The following is a 23,922-nucleotide window of genomic DNA, read 5'->3' as shown; positions in this document are numbered from 1 at the left end:
AGAACTTAAACAAAAGATGACTGGTCATCAACTGTAACTGCAAGTGTGTGCTACACTCAGAGAATGGGGAAGGATTTACATGCACTTCTACAAAACTTAATGTTATATGGTGATATTAACTCAAAAACTCACAAAGTCATCACAAATCTATTTCTGCCTCCCATTGTCCTCCATTCCTGATAGAAGGGGTATGAAAGAGAAAGTGTTTCCATTTTCAAAGACAGACTCTGCTCCTGCTAGGTGACATGGGCTAGAAACGCCTCCTGTCCTCTTACAACTGCTCAGGCTCCTTCTGGTACCCTCTGTCTGCTGCTTAGGAGCCTCAAGCCCTGAATTTAATGTTTTATAAAATCCCAAGATGTATTATACTTACTATATTCTCACATCCAAAGGTCATTTAGTTCCAGCCAATCCTCAGCATCAAGAATTGAATTAAAAGATAAAACCAAAGAATAAAATAAAAGCACACAACCAATTCTGGTTCAACCCTCACCCGTAGGAAGAAAGTTGTTTTGTTTGTTTTTTATTTTTCTTTTAAATGTACATGACAGTAAAGTGTATTTTGGCATATATACATACATGGAGTATAACATTCTAATAAGTATCCCATTCTTGTGGTTGAACATGATATGGAGTTACCCTGGTCATATATTCATATTAACATAGGAAAGTTATGTCCAATTAAAACAAACCTAGGAATTGTTGGGCACTATAGGCATCACTATACTATAGTGATATGACTATATATTTCCAAATCAAAAACTGGATTAGGTAGGTAATGAAATGTCTTTTTCTTCCCTCCAATTTATAAATGGGTCTGGAGGAAAAGGTATGAAATACCCTCAACATTTAAAGAAGTACCTTGTTTAAAAAAAATGACATAAATCAAGAAGACTATACCAGGTAATCTGATACAAAGACATATCATGTAAAAGTGAGCCAGAAGCTAAAGGCAGTGGCTCCGAACCCCCATGTTAAAACTGACTCACTTGGTTAGGTCTTAAACATCCTTACTTTCCAGAGGGTTTTACCTAGGGATAACACAGAACCACTTAGTGTTAGGTGGGGGCAGGGGGGTTACAATGAACTAGCCTCTAGATGGATTCTGTAAGGTTTTCACTTCTGGACACTCATCTCTCCATGACATTTTCTTTATCCAAAAAATTAGCCAAAAGGTTTTTTTTTTAATTTTTTATTTTTTTGTTTTTTGTTTGTTTGTTTTAAGTATTGTGCAATGAGAGAAAGATATATGAAAGGAAAGGATAAAGTTGCTTAGGTTTAGGGAAGGGTCAAAGAGGAGCTGATGGATCTGCAGAGCCAATGTGCCAGGTCAACCAAGAACAAATGGTTTTCATGCACTTACTTGACTTGTCATCAAGGATAACCACTCCCTGCTTGCTAACACTATATACATTATGGACGATGAACTTGGAGTTGACAAATTTGACATCTAAAACTTCTTCTAAGGAGTCTAAGCCAAGGATTTTCTGTAAACTAGAAGATAAATAATAATCATTATTAACCTTGAAACCTGGTGCTGCAAAACGTTATTCTTTAAAGGGCATTATTGTCATGCACTTCACCCAATCATTGAAGGCAAACTTAGCAGAAATGGAATACAATTTAAAAATAAAAACCTTAAAATATATCCTTTTGCCATTAACATACTACTTTAATGATTCAGTAATACAATGCTTTGAATTCCAAGAAAATAATTTTATAAGAAAAAATATTATACAATCAAAAACTAATTTATCCAATGACAAACTGCTACTAGTATATCTTTGTGAGAAAAAAATAATTGCTGTAATACTCTTAACTTCAATTATACTTATAGTTCTTCATACATGAGACCAAATTTTCCCTTGTGTTTATTGTTTAAGATTTCAATGTTACTCAAAAGTTAAACTCTTAAATTCCTATTTAAATAGCAATAGAAAATTTTCAGAATTTAAATTGTTTGCTAAACAACATAGCTACAGATTATGCAAAAGTTGAGATTTTTTCCATAATTTCAGAAATTATATATGCAGAGAATAATGAAGATACAAAACAGAAAACAAAATCACTAAAATTTCTCATAGATATCAAATGTACGTACTATGATAATGTCATAGACTTCCATATTTCTTCTACATTGGCCTCTGTCAGCTGTCTGCGGTGGACAAGACGGCAAGCAGGCACCTCTCCAATAGCAATACTGTGACGCTTGAACCACATCTCAGAATTCTAATTTGGGAGGTGGGGAAGAAGGAGGAAAGGAAGGAGAAGGAATAGTAAGAGAGAATAAATCTTTCAATATATAGGGTATGATTTGATAAGAATAATTTGATTTAAGATAAATAATTACAATTACAAACTAACTTTCTTTGTGTGGACCAATGAGAAATGAGTAAAGGACTCTTAAGATCAGGTCATATTATAGATGAATGTTTATAAATTACAAAAGAACAACATCAATAAGCATGACAGTAAACAGTACCTACCTTCATTTACTGTGGTAATTTCAACTACTCAGTGAAGCCAAAGTGTCATTAATATAAAAACAATTTTTTTTTGAAATGGGGTTTTGCTAGGTTGCACAAGCTTGTCTGAAACTCCTGGGCTCAAGGGATTCCCCCTGCCTCAGCCTCCAAAGCAGCCAGAACCACAGGCAGGGTGCACCACACTTAGCACAGTAAAATAACTTTTTATTTTTTGAGACGTGGTCTTGCTGATTGCTGAGGCTGGTCTTGAACTTGAGATCCTTCTATGTCAGCCTCTGGAACATCTGGGATTATAGAAGAATGCCACTGTGCCCAGCTCATAAAATAATTTTTTATTAATTTACAATTAAATTAAGGAATACCTATTCAATTCCATACACTGTCCAAATTGAGTGATTAATTAAAATAAAACTAAAGTAGATTACTTTGACAAATTTTCTAAAGCAAATGTCAAATAAATACACTATTGGAAAGCAGCTCAAAACTGGCATCTGCCAAAGGAGAACCAAGAGCTCAAGGACAGCTGAGGACACCAGAAGAGAAGGAATGAACCCCTTTCCACAGAGGAAAAAACTAAAGCTTACAGGGGTTAAATAATTTTCCCCAAGTCACTCAGCTCTGCCACATTATTCTTAGGAGCTCACATTTAGACTACTAGACATAAGTTACAAAACTTTCTTTTCATAATCACAGAGAAGAATTTGGACATTTAAAAGGCAATACACGGGCTGGGGTTGTGGCTCAGTGTAGAGCGCTTCCCTAGAATGTGTGAGGCACTGGGTTTGATTCTCAGCACCACATAAAAATAAATAAAGGTTTTTTTTAAAGGCAATATATATAAGAAATCACAAAGAATTTCTATGATTTTTTTTTTTTTTTACAGAAAAATCTTACTTGTAAAAAAAGGAGAAGGAATTTTCTGGGATTTCTTTTTTTTTCTTTTTTCTTTCTCTTTTTCTCTTTTTTTTTTTTGTGTGTGTGTGTGTGTGTGTGTGTGTGTGTGTGTTGCTGGGGATTGAACTCAGGGCCACGTGCATGCAAGGCAAGCACTCTAATAATTGAGCTCTATCTCCAGCCCTGGGATTTTTTTTTTAATTGGTTTTTGGTTTTGCTTTTAAAGAATTACTGAACTACAAAAGAAATTCAAAGGCCACATGGATGTGTGAATTTCTAAGCATCTAAAACAGGTGTTTTAGAAGGAAAAGTTGGAGGTAACAACATTTGTCTAGCAAGTCTACTTACAAATCTTTCCTAAAAAATACTCATGAATATATTCAAATAATTGTCTGTAAAGGTATTGCTTAGCACATTGTTTATATGTTGAAAAACTGGAAATACTGCAAACACCTTAACAATAAAGGAGTAGAGAAGTAAAATATCAATTTTATACTGGACATGAGGCAGGCATTAAAAATAATGTTGGATGTTGAAAAGCATGAAAACAATGAGCATAGTACGCTGTTGTAAGTGAAGAACTCAGGCTCCAAAACAGCCCAGCATGACCTCATTTCTGAGTTAAAAACATGCATAGAAAAAAGGATATAAATAAAAATATTAATAATAGAAATTCTCTCTAGGTAATATTATGAGTAATTCATTTTCTTCTTTCTCTTCCTATAAACAATTCTATGAAATAATTTATTATGGCAGTAGTTCTTAATGCTGAGAAACTGTGTATCAGGTGCTATTCTAAGCACCTTTTTTTTCTCCTTTGAAATATATTTTAATTAAGAAAGGATAACATGTTTTAGGTATTACTTTTACTACCTTAAGTAGTGCTAAAAAGTAATCTGAATTGCTATTCTTTATTATAACTAAAAAAACACAACCAAAGGAAGTTGTGAAATTTGTAAAGGTGTTTGGGGTCATTAAATATAAGGGTTCTTCTTTTCCTTGGGATAAACACCATCTACTCCTTGAAATGTATTACTACCATAAAATTTCATAATATAGATGGCAGTGTAAAAATGTATAATAGTGGGCTGGGGTTGTGGCTCAGTGGCAGAGTGCTTGCCTTGCACAAGTGAGGTACTGGGTTTGATCCTCAGCACCACTTAAAAATGCATAAACAAAATAAAGACATTGTGTCCATATATAAGTAAAAAATATTTTTTAAAAAATGTATAATAGTTCTATAACTAAGCTTTTTATAATTTAGCACTAAATGTAACTTCTTACATGTTCCCAAGTTATATAATAATATATCAAGAAAATGACAAAAATTTAAGAGTTCTTTTTCTTAGCAAATTAATACAAACTTAGCCTCACTTTCATACTGTTACAGAAATATCTATACTATACCATGTATTATACATTCCTTACTGAGTCAATACAAATTTCAAATGTGCAATATTAAATGAATTCTACCTACTCAAAGTAAATTTTTAAAAAATAAAAAAATAGTAGGTAATGATCATCACATTCCACCATTATTAATTACCCCATGTCTCCCCTTCCCCTCCAACCCCTCTAGATAGAGTTTGTCTATTCCTCCCATGTTTCCACTTCCTATATAAATAAAAAAATACATAAAAATATAGTAGGTATCCCTTAAAATACACAATGGAGACATTCCAAGCACTTTGTAGGTACGAACTCAACTCCATTTCTACAGCAACCCTACCTTGGAGGGATGAGTATACTGATCAGAGAACTCAGACACAAGCACATGGATGATACAGAGACACAAGCTCAAACAGCCACAACCTGGAGAAGCCACAATTTGTACCCAGCAGTTTGGCACCAGAGCCCACACAGCAAATAACCATATTTGCTTTATTTTATTTTGTTTGTTTGGGTTTGGTTTGAAATAATGGCTATGTAAGATAGCCAAAACATAAACCAAAAACAAACAAACAAACAAGCAAACCGAAGACAGAGACAGAAAGAAAAAGTTAAACAACAGAAAAGAACAAGCTCAAGTTTCATAAAGGATGAACTGTTTATTAATTGACAACTTCATCATTCTAAAACTTCATCAAGGGCCCCACTGAGGACACTTCCTGCTCTGCCATTTCCCTTTGAACTATCCTAAGAAGCAGGAGCCCAAGCTTTGGTGGAATGATTGTAGGCATGCAGCCCCTTCCCTACACTTTAGGAGTTTTTGTTTTATGCAAAAGATTTATCGAGTGTCCCTGTGTGCCAGGCATCATGCAAGGCTCTACAAAGACAGTAATGTGTGAGAAAACAGTTTTATGTATAAAACAAACAGGGAGTGCAGCCCCTTCCCTACAAATAAGGGGTTGGGGGGGGGGGGTGGAATACAAGCAAAGGCAGGACAAAGTCACAAATAAATAAAAAGAGATATGGATACAAATGGCCAGGGAGAAACATAGGCTTAAGCAGGGAGGAGGCTGGTAAATCTGGGACTCTGGCATATCAATTCAGATCTCCCCAGAATTAAAACTGAAAATAGAAGTCGCTGTTTTTAGTGCAAAGCCCTGAACAATGGATTGAGATGTTCTATTGAACACTTGGGTATTCTTAGTGGGGGCACCAGGAACATTATAACTTCACAGAACCAGGTAGAACAGAAGAGGGAATCATATCAGTGGCATAAAAGCACATTGATATGAGATTCTATCTCTGTGTAAACAATACTGGATGGGTTTAAAATGAAAAAATGATTGTTGAATAACAACTCTACAATCATATTCCCCAGTGTTTAAATTCAAATGTTCTAAAAACATACCTGATCTCTTAAAATTTATATTTTAATTTTCTATAGGACAAGAACTATTGACTGCACCTTGACTAAGTACTCCTAATTGGACATAAATAGTCCACTAATGGCACTCACTCTTCCGTGTACTTTTTATTGTGTGCTTTATTGGACAACAAGTCCTTTCAGAATAAAAACTGTCACACATTACTGTCTTTGTAGAGCCTTTCATGATGCCTGGCATGTAGAGACACTTGAAAAATCTTTTGCATAAATAAGTTTAAGCAAAGGGAGACATCAAATACAGCATCCCCTCTAAGTTCCAGGGCCATTGTCCCTATCTGCCTGTGATACACCTACATTTACTACCATCCATCTTTATCACCAAATTTATCACCATTCCTGACACATCCATAAGTTCCTTTCAGAGTCCCCATTTTGGTCACTGGTATCACTCTTTTCCTTGTAATCATTTAGATAAAAATCTAAGCTTCTAAACTGTTTTCTCCAAAATGAGACATTATACAATTTCTTCAGGGAAAAAAAAAAAAAAAAAAATATATATATATATATATATATATATATATATATATATATAATTATATATTTATATATATAATATATAGTTTCTTTTAATTACTTGGCCTAAAAATAGTTTCATCATATCTTTACAAACACAATTATTTTGACTGTCTAGTTGCATAAGACTAGATTAACTTAAAACCATAGGTTAGCAAGATTCTTTAAAATCACCTTATCAAAGTTTTTCTCTGTATTTTATTTTTTAGCATTATCTCAATCTTGGTAGTCATCAACTAGGGATATTTTAAGGAGAAGATATGTAAAAGAAGAGTGAGTCTAATCCACAGTGAGCTGAGGTTTTTCTACACTAGAAGAATCTGTCTTTGTTCATATATTGTGTCAAGGATCATTCTACAATATATCATGCCCTACTCTTCTTACTTTCGACTATTAATAATAACAAACTTCAGGCGAAAAAAACAGAAGAGGTGTAAGTCATGGAGCAGACAAGAAAAAAAAGGATTGCAATGGGAGTTTTAACAGATATTTGCTCTGACTGAACATAAGAAAACAGCTACCACATATTCTGTCAAACTGTCGATGGGTAAGAGTGAAAAAATGTAAGAGCCGATCTTTCTTGGTTAACCATCTCTCAGCTGTTGACAGGTATGATATTGTCTTATAGTACTTCAAGGCCATTGTTCATAAGGCACTAACAGAAGCAACCGGACCAAACCTGGGCATTACCAGATAATGTCTTTTAGTCACAGCACTTACCAGCACAACTGGCCTCACTGGGATGTTCTCCTGCGAGGTGCCCGGTGGGGGATCATTCCATTCTGGAAATTTAATAATATTCTTTTGGTATAGGGGCTTCTTTGGATATGGCTTCAGGGGTGAAGAAGGAGGAAATCTAAAAATCCAGAAGAAATGTTCTATTATTAGGATAAGTGGGGAAACCAGATTATTTTAATAGTAGTTCCCACATTTTGCATAAGAATTCCACACTTTAGATAATAAATGATCTTATACTTCACCAAATTATTACATGGCTAATTGTATCCAATAATAACAAATTTTTACAAAATATTCATTATGGGCTGGGGTTGTGGCTCCCTGGTAGAACACGTGCCTCACACGTGAGGTACTGAGTTCAATCCTCAGCACCACACAAAAATAAATAAATAAAGATATTATATCCATCTACAACTAAAAAAATATTTTTTAAAAATATTCATTACTTGGGCTGGGGATGTGGCTCAAGTGGTAGCGCGCTCGCCTGGCATGCATGCGGCCCGGGTTCGATCCTCGGCACCACATACCAACAAGGATGTTGTGTCCGCTGAGAACTAAAAAATAAATATTAAAAAAATTCTCTCTCTCTCTCTCTCTCTCTCTCTCTCTCTCTCTCTCTCCTCTCTCACTCTCTCTTTTAAAAAAAATATTCATTACCTCTAGATAGGGAAGAGAGGTGGGGGGGAAAGGGAGGGAGAATGGGAATTGCATGGAAGAGGGAAGGAGACCCCCTTCGTTATACAGAATACAGGTATGACGATGTGAGGAAAAAAAAAAAGAAGTGGGTCACATTAGATTGGGTAGAGAGAAGTGATGGGAGGGGAGGGGAAGGGAAGGGGGGATAGGAAGGACAGCAGAATAAAATAGACATTATTATTGTTGTGGGTATATACGTGACTGTATAACCAATGTAATTCTTCAACCTGTACACTCAGAAAAATGAGAAATTATATCCCATCTGATTCAAATAAATTTTAAAACAAATTAAAAAATGGAAAAAATATTCATTATGCCCCTCAAAATTTATGGAGAAAAACAGCCATCAAATATGTGATATTGTTAAAAATAAATAAAACTTGTTCCCTTGTCATAGGATTTTCATGATTAAAAATGCTGTTAATGGGAGGCTTAGCCCTTTGTTTTACTCAGCTTGAAATTCTTAATGCTCATAACTCAAGCCAAAACTTGTAGAAATAGAAATTACTGATAGCAAAATCCTCAATAATACTTACTGAATAATACATTAATATGGAAGTCATTTGGCCTAGTAATCACTTTTATAACTGCTTCTAATAAAAATTAACCCTCCTTCTTTTGAATATTTAACAATTCACACTGAGATTTAAGCTTCAGTCTAGAAATCTGTCCAGAAGGAGCTAGAAAGCTGCCCAGTATCTTTCTTCTGCCTTTCTACACAGCTTCCCTGTTCCTAGCCTTCCTGCATATCAGTAACATCACTTTCCGAACAAGCACACACAAGCCTACATAAATTCCAACTCTCTAAAATAGTCTATACCATAACTGATATGGAACTGAAACTAAATATTTATTTTTTCCTCAGAGGATCTTTTTTTAATAAACTTGTTAGAAAAGAACACATTGCAAATGCATTGCATGGCTGCGGGTGTAGCTCAGTGGAACAGCACTTGCCTAGCATGCACAAGGCTCTGGGTTCCATCCCCAGCGAAGAAGAAGGAGAAGAAGAATGTGGAAACAAAGAATTTTAAAATGTCTATACTTTTCAAGGAATGTTTATATCAAGGTAAATCTAGAGAATCATAAATAATAAGAGCACTCTGGAGATATTTTCAAAAAACAGTCTCAAGAGACTTGAAAAGTGATAACTAATAGAGAAAAGTTGAGTTTCATCTTCTCTAAAAAAATATCCAATAACTACTTTCAGAGTGAGAAAAAAAATGAGGTCTGAAAATCATTAAAACAAGTGAAAGATAAATAAACCGAAAGATAGTTTAAAATCAAGTTACCAAAGAAGTTTTCCCAAGAGTCCAAACTACATGAATTTCTAAAGCCAGTCAAAAGTACATCACTGTGTAAGTAAAGGCTGACTTACAGAACTCAAGTCTAATTTCTTGGAAGCCAACAATAATGACAAAAGTTCTATTTCCAGCCAAACTATAGCACTCAAATATACAAAGCATACACACATTCACATACACATACAATATTATATATAATTTCAGGAATTCACAGACTACCCACCTCTCAGTCCTTTAAAAGTTAAACACAATGCCTACCCCACCACCAAGACCCATGGCTTACTCTCCCACTTCATTCCCTCAAATATGGTGTAAAATTTTTGGACCTGAGTTCCAGGCTTAGCTTTCTTGTGAATTATCCATATTGCCTTTGAAAGAGAAAAGTCTCAAATAACCCAATCAATAAATGGGCAAAGGAACTGAACAAGCACTTCACAGAATACGATTGTCAACAAATATATAAAGAAATGTTCAACATCTCTAGCAATTAGAGAAATGCATATTAAAACTACACTGAGATTTCATCTCACTCCAGTCAGAATGGCAATTATCAAGAAGACAAGTTACAATAAGTGCTGGCAAGGATGTGGGGAAAAGCCACACTCATATACTGCTTGTGGGACTGAAAATTGGTTCAGCCACTATGGAAAGCAGTATGGAGATTCCTCAAAAAACTTAGAATGCAACCACCATTTGACTCAGTTATTAATCTTCCTATTTTTTTCTTCCTGCATCCAAAATTGTTGCCTTCCTTAATTCATTCTTTACAGATCACTCAGTCCAATTTTTCCAAGAAAAATGGAATCATATCACTCACCTGCTCCACATGCTAAAGTAGTTTCCCATCATCCTTTAGAATCCAATTCTTCCTTAATCTGACCTACAGGCCTTGGCAGAGAACTTTGTCACAAAACACACTTAACCATATAGGAAGCTTGGAAATATAGTGTGGAAATGGAGGACAAAGAGAATTTTCTTATACTAGCACAGGTTAAATACGTAATTAATTAGACAATGGTTAAGTTAGTTTACAGTTTATTTGGGAAGATGTCTTAAAACAGGTGGTAAACATGAGCTGGTGGAGAGAAAGTAGAAGAATGTAAAAGGAAGTAGCAAGAATATCTTGGCAATAGGAAGCGAATGGGAGAGGTTTAAGGTGCAGAAGGAACTACTGTGTGGAGTCTCTAAGAGGCTCAGAAAAACCACAGCTCTTTCCAATTTTTGAGGTTTCCAGAATGTTATAATTAAAAAAATTCCAAAACAGGGCCTCAAAATTTATGGTGTATTTCAAAGGACTTCAAATCAGCACACTACAGTGACACAGCCCCATCAATATTTATGGCAGCTCAATTCACAATAGCTAAACTGTGGAACCAACCTAGGTGTCCTTCAACAGATGAACAGATAAAGAAAATGTGGTGTGTATGTGTGTGTGTGTGTGTATATATATACACACACACACACATATATATACATACACCATGGAATATTACTCAGCCATGAAGAGAATGAAATTACGGCATTTGCCAGTAAATGGATGGAACTAAAGACTATCATACTAAGTGAAATAAGCCAATCTCAAAAAAAAGCAAAAGCCAAATGATCTCTCTGATATGTAAATGCTAACTCACAATCGAGGGTCAGGGGTAGGAAAAATGGAAGTACTTTGGATTAGACAAAGGGGAATGAAAGGAAGGGAGGGGGAATGGGAGGAGGAAAGACAGTAGAATGAATCAGAGATTACTTTCCTGTGTTCATATATGAATACATAACCAGTGTAACTCCACATCATGCACAACCAGAAGAAAGGGAAGTTGTACCCCATATATGTATAATAGGTCAAAATACATTCTACTGCCATGTATTAAAAAAAGAAAAGGGAAAGTTTCTAAATAACAATTTATTTCATTTGTCAAATAAAAAATTAAATTGGATGAGTTATTAATTCTTTTAGGTTCAAAAATATGCTTCTTTCATTTCCATACCAAGAAACAAATAATGTCTTCCAAAGATCAAAGCAAAATTTCTTATGTGCAGAACAATGATTGAAGATATGTCAAGGAGTCACTTTTCCACCCACCATGAGAAGATGGGATCTTTGCCATGAGTAGCATCTGCAGCTATCAACAGCAGGCACACTGTTTTCACAGCAGGCTGGCAATCTTGCCAGAGACAAAAATGCCAAGGAGCTCCCTCCAGTGGACTACTTTTATTTTGTGCATTGAAAATTATTAATTTAATCCTAACATTTTAATCATGTAGTCTTTGCTGGAAAGCCTGTTAGAGATGACCTCATTCAAATACCACATTTTTCACATAGAGAAACAAAGATCCAAGCAACAAAAGTAACTTATTAAAGTCTCACAGCTAGGACTGGGGCTGGGGCTCAGCAGTAGAGTGCACTAGCCTGGCATGTAGGGGCACTGGGTTGGATTCTCAGCGGAAGGAAGGAAGGAAGGAAGGAAGGAAGGAAGGAAGGAAGTCTATCAACAACTAAAAAATATATTTTTTAAAAAAAAAGCCTCACAGCTGGCCAAGAGAGCCAACCATCTTGCACAAAATATTTGCAAGCCCTTTACTAAGGAAATTATAGAATTTTATTTTTTTTTTTTTGAAGACTGTTTATTTATTTATTTATTTGCAGTATAATTCTTAATGCACCATTATACAATAATTTATCATATATCTGATTATATATAAGGTATGTTGACACCACATTCACATCTTCATATATGTATTTTGTATAATGATTTAATCATCTTTTATTAATTTTATTTTACTTATTCTTATTAGTTATATATAACAGCAGAGTACAATTCCATTCCATATTACACAAATAAAACACATTTTTTTTGTTTCTGATTGAACACAAAGTAGAGTCACATCATTTGTGTTTTTATATATGTACTTAGGGTAATGATGTCCATCTCATTCCACCTGCAAATGCCATGATTTCATTGACTTTTAATGCTGAGTATTCCATTGTGTATATATACCACAGTTTCTTTATCCATTCATATACTGACATGCATCTAGGTTGTTTTTACAATTAGCAGTTGTGAATTCTGTTGCTATAAACATTGACATTGCTGTGTCCCTGTAGTATGCTGTTTTTAAGTCCTTTGAGTATAAACCAAGGAGTGGGATAGCTGGGTCAAATGTGATTCTATTACTAGTTTTCCAAGGAATCTCCATTCTGCTTTCCAGACTGGCTGCACCAATTTGCAGTCCCAGCGGCAATGTTAAGAGTGTGCCCTTTTCCCCACATCCTCACCAATACTTATTGTTGTTTGTATTCTTTTTTTTTTTTTTAAAGAGAGAGTGAGAGAGGAGGGGGGGGAGAGAGAGAGAGAGAGAGAGAGAGAGAATTTTTAATATTTATTATTTAGTTCTCGGCGGACACAACATCTTTGTTGGTATGTGGTGCTGAGGATCGAACCCGGGCCGCACGCATGCGAGGCGAGCGCGCTACCGCTTGAGCCACATCCCCAGCCCTGTTTGTATTCTTAATAGGTGCCATTCTGACTGGAGTGATATGAAATCTTAGAGTAGTTTTGATTTAGTAGTTTTGATTAGCATTTTTAGTAGTTTTGATTAGCATTTCTCTAATTGATAGAGATGCTGAACTTTTTTTCATATATTTGTTGATTGATTATATATCATCTTCTGAGAAATGTCTGTTCAGTTTCTTGCCCCATTTATTGATTGGATTATTTGTTTTTTTGTGTTAAGATTTTAGATTTTTTTATATATCCTAGAGATTATAGAATTTTATTAAAAGACATTAAGGAAATTAATCAACAGATATATATCATGTTGGTGAATAAGAAGATTCAATATCACAAAATGTCAGTTTCCACCACAAAGATCTACAATTTACAATAAAATTCCATTGAAATACAAAGAGTTTTTAATGAAACATGATTAACAGATTCTAAAACTTATAGGGAAATGCAAAGAACCAAAAATCACCAATACATTCTCAAAGAAGGAAAGCAATGTGAGGTGACTTACCCTACCAGATTCTAAGGCTAATGAAGATCACATGTAAGGCATAACTGATGACACAGACCATGGTTTCTCAATTGTAACATCACTGACATTTTAGGCCACATAGTTCTTTGTTGTGGGGCTGCCCTGTGCGTTGTGGAATAGTTAGCAGCATCCCTGGCCTCTATCTATCACCAAATGCTAGTAGCATGCTGAGGTACCTGTTGTGACAACAGGAATTTTCTGTAATGATGCCTAATGTCCCTGCAGAAGAGTCCCAAGTTGAAAACCATAGGCCTAAACAAAAACAATCCAAAATAAACACACTCCTATTTAGAATCATGGTTTATGACAGGGTAGACCCTTCAGGTCAATAGGAAAGCATGGACTTTTCACTAAATGGTGCTGAGCCCCCTGGTTATCCATTGAGAAAAAAGAAATTGTATCTCTAAGGCAGACTGCCACATTTCCAAAGATGTTTACTAGATGCTTAAAACCATACAGCCCATCCATTGGCTCCTCTGCACTGTGATCTTACCACCACAGTAGTCAGAGTGCTCTACCCACTGCTTTGATAAGTAGAATATGGCAAAAATACTAACTGTTAAGTGGCCAGAATTGCCTCTTGAATGCTCCCACTCATATCACAAATTCTTTTTTTTTTGTAGTTGTAGATGGACAGAATACCTTATTTTATTCATTTATTATTTTTTAATGTGGTACTAAGGATCAATCCCACTGCCTCACACATGCTAGGCAAGTGCTCTGCCACTGAGCTACAGACCAGCCTCTCATATCACAAATTCATGCAAAACTTTCTCTTAGAAACCAGTAGTTACGTAAAAAGTGTAACTATTCTGAGACCCCCATGTTGTGAGACACCTAAGTGACCAGAAGAGGTCCTAGAAGATGAAATACTACAAGAAAGAAGTTGAGTCAAGAAGTTCCAAAGCTCCAGATCTGTGAATAAAGAAGTTCATCCTGAGGGTGGAGTCTCCAGCCTCAGCAGCCCCAGCTGATGCCAACCTCAGCCTCCCCATGATTCCTGAACCACCTAATTATGAAAAATTACAAGGATTGTCTTGAGCCACTACATTTGGTATAGTTTTACTGCATGACAAAAGATAACTAGAACAGAAAGCCATGGCATTTGCATCAGGAGGAGGCAGTGAATGAAGGCCCAAAGGGACTTCTATGTAGAGGCAAGAACAGTAAGGACACTGTTACCAGAAGTTGGAGAAAAGATCCATGTGGGCCCAGTGGCACAAATCTCAGCACAACTGTCACCTGCAGGAACATGAAAAACACAAAAGGTGGACTGGCTAAGGAATCTTCCAGGATGAATGATTAAAGCACAAACTGATTTATTTTAGCATGGTGACAAAATATGGGTAGAGATAAGCTAATGAAGGAACTGTTCATATTTTTTTTTTTTTTTAGCAAATATAGAGGAAAGACACAGAAGTCATGACTGGATGACTCAAAAACAAAACCATTTCTCATTCCCAGTCCCTATCAGTAAAGGTTCTCAAAGTAAAATGGCTTTATGCAAAGATCAAATCCAAGGTGTTCTTAGTAAAACATGGTCTCAGGGTAGTCACAAGCATGTGGGCCTAAGACTTTTGTTAAAACCTCACCTCAGAAAGACTGAAGGCAGTACTTCACAGGCTATTTCACTTAAAATAATATTGCTTCATAAAAGGAAAACTTTATTTTTCTACTCTACTCTGGTTTATTTCCCTACTCCTCTCTCATTTAACACAGAATACTTCTGTGACCAGAGGTGTGTAAAATTCTCCCATGGTTACCAACAGAGTCTCCTATAATTCAATCCAATTCTGACACTATCTCCTTGAAGACTGTGTCAAATCCCATAGATTAAAGACTCAATCACACAAGACTGCCCCCTACTTCAGATGTCAGTTGAAAGTCCCAGGCTATCAGCTATACCTCTGATCAACCAGCCATAAATTAGGGCCTCTGCTACCACCAACTATCACCCCCCACACCGGGTTCAATAATTTGCTATGACAGCTCAAAGGACTCAGGGGAACACTTTACATATGTTTACCTATTTATTATAAAGAACTCAGATGAAAAGTCAGAGCAGAGTTGGTTAGGATGAGGTCTCAGGGGTGAAAGCTTCCAGACCCTCTCCAGGTGCACCCCTCCCCCAGGACCGCCTGGTGCTACTGCAGCTTTAGCAACTCAGAAGCTCAATCTCACTGTTCAATCATTTTTATGGAGCTTGCTCTCCAAACCCTTTACCCCATTCTACAAGGGATTGATGGGTGTGGCTGAAAGTTCCAACTCTAATCCTCTAATCACAGGGTTTTTCTTAAGACTAGCCCCATCCTAAAGCTATCTAGGGACACTACCCTAAGTAACCTCACTGACTTAACTCTGGATGCTCATTATAAGTAACAGTATAATCCTATCAAACAAGAAATTCCAGGGATTCTAGGACATCTAAGACAGGAAATGAAGAGAAAGATCAAATATATTTCATACTACGGGTTTCTAAGAATCTTAAGGGTATTATACCATAGTTGACTTTCTAGTAGCCGAAAACAGAAGAGATCTGTGTGATTTTATCGAGTAGAGCAAACCACAATAAAATTCAAAATTCTTTTTTTTAAATTTTTTTATTAGTTGCTCAAAACATTACAATGATCTTGACATATCATACATTTGATTCAAATGGGGTATGTGATCTTATTTTTCCACGTGTACAGATTGCAGGAGCACATTGGTTTTACAGCCACATTTATACATAGGGCCATACTAGTGTCTATTGTATTGTGCTACCCTTCCTATCCCTCCCTCCCCCCACTCCCCTCCCATCACCTCTTTCTACCCAATCTACTGTGACACGTTTCTCTCTTTTTTCTTCCCCCTCGAACCATCTTATATGTAATTTTGCGTAACAATGAGGGTCTCCTACCATCTTCCATGCAATTCCCCTTCTCTCTCCCATTCCCATGCACCTCTCATCCCTATTTAATGGTAATCTTCTTCTCATGCTCTTCCTCCCTGCTCTGTTTGAGTCGCCCCCCCCCCTTATATCAAAGAAGACATTCTGCATTTGTTTTTTAGGGATTGGCTAGCTTCACTTAGCATAATCTGCTCTGATGCCATCCATTTCCCTGCAAATTCCATGATTTTGTTATTTTTTACTGCTGAGTAATATTCCATTGTGTATAAATGCCAAATTCTTTTTATCCATTCATCTATTGAAGGGCATCTGGGTTGGTTCCACAGTCTAGTTATTGTGAATTGTGCTGCTATGAACATTGATGTAGCTGTGTCCCTGTTGTATGCTCTTTTTAGGTCTTTTGGGTATAGTCCAATAAGTGGAATAGCTGGGTCAAATGGTGGTTCCATTCCCAGCTTTCCAAGGAATCTCCATACTGCTTTCCAAATTGGCTGAACCAATTTGCAGTCCCACCAGCAATGTACAAGTGTACCCTTTCCCCACATCCTCGCCAGCACTTATTATTGTTTGTCTTCATAATGGCTGCCACTCTTACTGGAGTGAGATGGTATCTTAGAGTGGTTTTAATTTGCATTTCTCTGATTGCTAGAGACGGTGAGCATTTTTTCATTTATTTGTTGATTAATTGATTGTCCTCCTCTGAGAAGTGTCTGTTCAGATCCTTGGCCCATTTGTTGATTGGGTTATTTGTTGTCTTGTTGTTTAATTTTTTGAGTTCTTTGTATACTCTGGATATTAGGGCTCTATCTGAAGTGTGAGGGGTAAATATTTGTTCCCAGGATGTAGGCTCCCTATTTACCTCTCTTATTGTTTCTTTTGCTGAGAAAAAAAACTTTTTAGTTTAAGTAAGTCCCATTTGTTGATTCTTGATTTTAACTCTTGTGCTATGGGTGTCCTATTAAGGAATTTGGAGCCCGACCCCACGAGATGGAGATTAGGGCCAACTTTTTCTTCTATTAGATGCAGAGTTTCTGGTTTGATATCAAGCTCCTTGATCCATTTTGAGTTAACTTTTGTGCAAGGTGAGAGAAAGGGATTCAATTTCATTTTGTTGCATATGGATTTCCAGTTCTCCCAGCACCATTTGTTGAAGATGCTATCATTTCTCCATTGCATGCTTTTGGCACCTTTGTCTAATATAATGTAGTTGAAATTTTGTGGATTGGTTACTGTGTCCTCTATTCTGTACCATTGGTCTACCTGCCTGTTTTGGTACCAGTACCATGCTGTTTTTGTTACTATTGCTCTGTAGTATAGTTTAAAATCTGGTATCGCTATACCACCAGTTTCACTCTTCCTGTTTAGAATTGCTTTTGCTATTCTGGGTCTTTTATTTTTCCAGATGAATTTCATGATTGCTTTTTCTACTTCTGCAAGGAGTGCCGTTGGAATTTTGATTAGCATTGCATTAAACCTATAGAGTGCTTTTGGTAATATGGCCATTTTAATGATATTAGTTCTGCCTATCCTTGAACAAGGTATATCTTTCCACCTTCTAAGGTCTTCTTCTATTTCTCTCTTTAGGGTTCTGTAGTTTTCATTGTATAAATCTTTCACCTCTTTTGTTAGGTTGATTCCCAAGTTTTTTGTTGTTTTTTTTTGAGGATATTGTGAATGAGGTGGTTGTTCTCATTACCATTTCAGAGGATTTGCCACTGATATACAGGAATGCCTTTGATTTATGTGTGTTGATTTTATATCCTGCCACTTTACTGAATTCATTTACTAGCTCTAGAAGTTTCTTGGTAGAACCTTTTGGGTCTTCTAGGTATAGGATCATGTCATCTGCAAATAGTGATAATTTAAGTTCTTCTTTTCCTATCTTTATGCTTTTAATTTCTTTCGTCTAATTGCTCTGGCCAGTATTTCGAGAACTATGTTGAACAGAAGTGGTGAGAGGACTGGGGATGTGGCTCAAGCGGTAGCGCGCTCGCCTGGCATGCGTGCGGCCCGGTTTCGATCCTCAGCACCACATACCAACAAAGATGTTGTGTCCGCCGAGAACTAAAAAATAAATATTAAAAATTCTCTCTCTCTCTCTCTCTCTCTCTCTCTCTCTCTCTCTCTCTCTAAAAAAAAAAAAAAAAAAAAAAAAAAAAAGAAGTGGTGAGAGAGGGCATCCCTGTCTTATTCCAGATTTTAGAGGGAATGCCTTCAATTTTTCTCCATTCAGAATGATGCTAGTCTGAGGCTTATCATAGATAGCTTTTACAATGTTGAGGTATGTTCCTGTTATCTCTAGTTTTTCTAGAGTTTTGAACATAAAGGGATGCTGTACTTTGTCAAATGCTTTTTCTGCATTTATGGAGATGATCATATGGTTCTTATCTTTAAGTCTACTGATGTGGTGAACAACATTTATTGATTTCCATATATTGAACCAGCCTTGCATCCCAGGGATGAATCCTACTTGATCATGATGCACAATCTTTTTGATATATTTTTGTATCCGATTTGCCAGAATTTTATTGAGGATTTTTGCATCTATGTTCATTAGAGATATTGGTCTGTAGTTTTCTTTCTTTAAAGTGTCTTTGTCTGGTTTAGGACAAAATTCTTTCTTTATAAAAATCTTTTGGGGGCCAGGCATGGTGGCATACACCTGTAATCCCAGCAGCTTGGGAGGCTGAGGCAACAGGATCTCAATTTCAAAGCCCCAGTCTCAGCAAAAGTGAGGTGCTAAGCAACTCAGTGAGATCCTGTCTCTAAATAAAATACAAAATAGGCTGGGGATGTGGCTCAGTGGTCCAATGCCCCTGAGTTCAATCCCTGGTGCCAAAACACACACACACAAAAAAAAATCTTTTTGCATGTGTGTGCTTGCTGGGAATTGAACCCTGAGCTTTGTGCCTGCTCAGCAAGAACTCTACCACAGAACTACATCCCCTGTGCTCAACATTTCAACATTCTTTTTTAAAAAATATTTTTAGTTTGTAGATGTACACTTTATTTTATTTATTTATTTTTATGTGGTGCTGAGGATCAAACCCAGTGCCTCACACGTGCTAGGCAAGAGCTCTACCACTGAACTACAGCCCCAGCCCCAATATTTCAACATTCTTAAGCCTAGCAGAATCACTATCCACTTCCAATGTTCAAACAGAAACTGAAAATCACAGCCACTTGGCTATTTCAAAATGAAATGAGTAGCCAAAACACTTAAACTTCTATAAGTGGAAAGTACCTGAGAAAACAATTCCAAAAGTCCAGAAGATAGAGCCAGGAATGCTACAGAGTCCCAGGTAATAGAATTTTGCCCTAATCAAGGAAGAGCAGACATGTATCCAACTGCATTTCAGAAGTGCTATGGGCCAGTGATCACTATATGTGATATCACAATGGTATGAAACTTAGGAGTCTTGTCAGAGGGGATGAATGTAGTTTGGAAATGAAAGGAATGCTGTGGGCAGAGGCAACAACAGATTTTATTTTCCAAGGATGGCCACAACCATATTCCCCATCAATATGCAACACTCCCCATCAACAGAAAGGGATTATTTCTGTATACCATCCCCACCACCCATGTGAGTGGGTCCTGTGATTGCTCTGACTGATAGAGTACAACGGAAGTGATGCTGTGCAGATTCCAGGCATAGACCTTAAATGCATGGCAGTTTTCTCTTCTCACCTGTTGGAAATACTTGCTCTTAAGATACTCGTGCTTGAGACACGACCTCTAGGAAGCCAGCCACCATGTGAGCATAGAGACTACCCAACGATTGTCATGCAGCAAGAAGCATAACACATAGGGAGATACCCTACAGAATGAAACCACATGTAGAAAGAGTCCAGGAGCACAAAGGCACCAAATCTATTAGAAAAAGCCATTTTACAAGTAAATTTTCTACCTCAACTCCAGCATTTTGTGTATGAGAGAAAATGCTTGTTGAGCTCTCTTTTTTTTTTAAGAGAGAGAGAGAGAGAGAGAGAGAGAGAGAGAGAGAGAGAGAGAGTTTTATAATTTATTTTTAGTTATTGATGGACACAACATCTTTGTTTGTATGTGGTGCTGAGGATCGAACCCGGGCCGCACGCATGCCAGGCGAGCGTGCTACCGCTTAAGCCACATCCCCAACCCCAATTGTTGAGCTCTAACTTCTTGACACAAAAACTATGTGCAAAATAAAATGGCTACTTTAAGTCACTAAAGTTTGGGGTATACTGTTTCTCAGCAATAGAAAACAAGAACAATCCCTAATTCATACCACATATAAAAATCATGATTTACCTGTGTCTCCCATTATGACCACTTGTTCTGACAATAAAAATTCGTATTAGTTTCTCAAAAAAAATAATGCATAAAACCATTAAATTTAGGGCACAACATAAGGAAATATCTCTCTGATCGATCTTGGATAATGAAGAAACTTTTTAAGATACTAAAACCATGCAGAATTTTTTTTAAAAAAATGATCCATTCGGTTAATAATTTGTTATTAAAACAAATTAATAAATTCTCTGTTCATCAAAATGCCATAAAGAAAGAAATGAGGGCTGGCAGTGTAGGGCAGTGGTAGAGTGTTTGCCTAGCATACACAAGGTCCTGGGTTCAATCCCCAATACCAGAGAAAGAGAGAGAGAGAGAGAATACAAATGAGAGAATGAGAGATCTTTGCAATCCATATGAAGAAAAAGGCAAAAATCTGAACCACACATTTCCAGATCTGGAGTCCGAAATGATGAGTAAACATATAAAATGATACTCAAGTAATGAAGGAAATTCAAAATAATTATCACAATGAGACAGCATTTCATGCTTACCAGGCTGGCAAAAATTTAAGTCAGTCAATATCAAATATTTCTACTACTAGAATAAAATTTAGTATATCCACTGTGGAAAATGGTTTGTCTTTATCTAGTAAAGTTTAACATATATATATCCTCTAAAGAGTTACCACTCCTAGGTAACTCTGGATATACTTAAGCAACACTTGAATGTTCAAAAGCAAACGTGTCCATAAATGTTCATTGTGGCATTGTTTATATCAAAAAAACCTAAAGCAACTTAAATCTCCAACAGGAGAACAAATAATTAGACTGTGGTATGTTGATAGAATGGAATATAGCATAAGTGTGCAAATTCAATGGACTATAACCATACACATCAACATGGATAAATCTCAAAAAACATGAGAAACAAAAGGACAAATCAGAAGAATGCATGCTCTGATACATTTTATATAAAAGTTCAAAACAGAGAAAATACTTTAGAACAAGAACAATAAATTGTTTAAGGATGCAAGAATGAGTTATAAACAGTCGAAAGAATGGAATGATGAACACTGAAGCTGGGACACTGATGACCTCTCAAAAGATGATGCAAACTGTGGGTAAACAGGCATCTGCCTTATCTTTAATACATATACTATTCAGACAAATTATACATTCCTTATGAAAGCTATTTTTCAATAAATTGAGAACATGAAAAAGAGCAGAGCTCCCTCTACTGGGCAACCTTTTTTTGGCTTAAAAATATTATAAATTTAACCATAAATTTAGGATCATGGATTTCAGAATCATAAAGTCCTTTAGAATTCATATGTAACTCCACATTTGTACACTTAGGAAATTAAGATCACAAAAGTAATCAGCTGCAGCTAACCATCCAAGAAAGCAACTCTGGTCTCCTAGCACCACCTCCTTTGCCAAATATTGTGAAGAAAAGCAACTAACAGCTGGGTAAGGTAGTAAACTCCTATAATCCCAGTGACTCAGGAGCTGAGGGAGCGCATTCTCAGTTCAAGGCCAGCCTCAGCAACTTAGATCCTGCCTGGATCAAAATAAAATTAAAAGGGCTAGAGATGTAGCTCAGTGGTAAAGCACTCCTGGGTTCAATCCTCAGTACTAAAAAAAAAAAAAAGAAAGAAAAGAAAAGAAACTAAAAAATAATCCAAACCAACTACTATCCTTTGTTGAATTTACTTGAAAAAATAGAATTTATTACTTAACCAATCAATAAAAATACTCTAGAGCACCTAAGCAACAACAACAAAAAAAAACAGTTTATAAACATTAATGAACTTGACTAATAAATGACAGATCTCATAATGACTTAAAATCTGTGATATATGCTAAAACTATTCCTTTGCTATCAGCAGAAATTTGCAGCATCAACAGCTTTTGCCAACCTGTCTCTTTGCCTCTGTAAACTACAGTTTTGTACAACCAAACAAAAAAAAAGGTCAGATATTGATTATCATGGGGGTTGTCCTCTCTAGGGCTGTAATTTTCTGGAAACCCAGGCGTTAGGCATCAACAACAGTGTGATGGGCTTCCCTGTGCTGTATAAACCCACTTAACATACTTTTCAAACCCAGTGTGATATACAGGATCATATCACCTAAATACTGGGAAATGGCTACATTTCACAATACTGCTTGAAGGTGTATTAGGAAGATAAAGTATTGGAGGAAAGGAAAATGGGAGGTGAAGTTAGAAAAACAATTGCCAAAGTAAGGAAGACTTTGAGCGCCAAACTCAGAAATCTTCCCTGAATAACAATTCCACGATGAATAAAGATCAAATGAGGATTTTAAAGACAAGGAGATGTGAGCTGATCTGAAACACTCTTACTATACATTTTAAATAACTATTTAGAAAATAAATTCTACTTGCAACAGAAGAAAAATATATAAAACATCTAGAACTTCAAAAATGCAGACAATTTACAGGGAAAACTATAACCATTTATAGTTATATCAATAGTAACAAAAAACAAATTACTTACACCTAAATCTAATAAAACATGTTCAGGATCTATATATTTAAAACTACAAAATACTGCTGAGAGATTAAGCATCTCAATAAATTGAAAGATATATCATGTTCATGATTTGGAAGACTTGAATTATAAAGATGTTAAATCTGCCCAACAAAAATGTCAAAGATGTTAATGCTAAAACAAATGAAAGATGTTAAGATATTAAATTTCCCAAAAAAAATGATCCTAGCAAATTTTATTCAAAATTCCAGTGGGAATTTTTATAGACATAAATATGTTAATTCAAAAGTTAATATGAAAAATCAAAAGAATGAGAATAACCAAAATACTTTTGAAGAAGAGCAAAGTTGGAAAACTCACACTACCTGATTTCAAGAAACATCATAGCCCTATAAAAATCAAGACAGCATTGTATGGAAGACAAGCTAGAGATAGAGAACAATGGAATAGTACATGATTAAGGCAGGGGACTATCTGTGGTGCTGTGTTCCCCTAGGAAGAATACAATGTCCTGAAAACCAAAGGGTAAAAGCAGAACTGGCCTTATTTACCTTTCCTCCCAATGACTCCCTAGGGGACTGGAGCATCCCCTCTACACAGTCAGAGTTGCTCTGCTGTTAGTTTTCCTGTCCCCTAAAGGGGTATATGGCGAGGACACTCTGGAATCCTTATGGCAAGGAAACAGCAAGTAAGAAGAGGAATAACCATCATGGCAGGGATAACTGATCAGCACAACTGAGGGCTGAGATTACATA

At 36.2% G+C, this 23,922-nt stretch overlaps 1 protein-coding gene across 3 annotated transcripts in view; it reads right to left on the bottom strand.

Moving 5' to 3' along the window:
• Positions 1–23,922, bottom strand: part of DEPDC1B (DEP domain containing 1B) — a gene marked incomplete at its 3' end in the record, with an annotated part of 93,534 nt that overhangs the window by 41,399 nt on the left and 28,213 nt on the right. For 2 of the 3 annotated variants that reach the window (XM_081305026.1, XM_081305027.1), the window contains exons 3-5: positions 7,447–7,582; positions 2,102–2,229; positions 1,364–1,494 (exon numbers count right to left, since the gene is read on the bottom strand). In XM_081305026.1, coding sequence (XP_081161152.1) covers positions 1,364–1,494; positions 2,102–2,229; positions 7,447–7,582 — 395 coding nt within the window. The remainder of the gene's footprint in view (positions 1–1,363; positions 1,495–2,101; positions 2,230–7,446; positions 7,583–23,922) is intronic. The other variant, XM_081305028.1, reaches the window with a different exon arrangement.

This window comes from Spermophilus citellus, assembly GCF_964194105.1.
Source record: "Spermophilus citellus genome assembly, chromosome: 1".
In the NCBI taxonomy this organism is placed as follows: Eukaryota; Metazoa; Chordata; class Mammalia; order Rodentia; family Sciuridae; genus Spermophilus; species Spermophilus citellus.
This window is presented reverse-complemented; position numbering and strand designations above follow the sequence as displayed.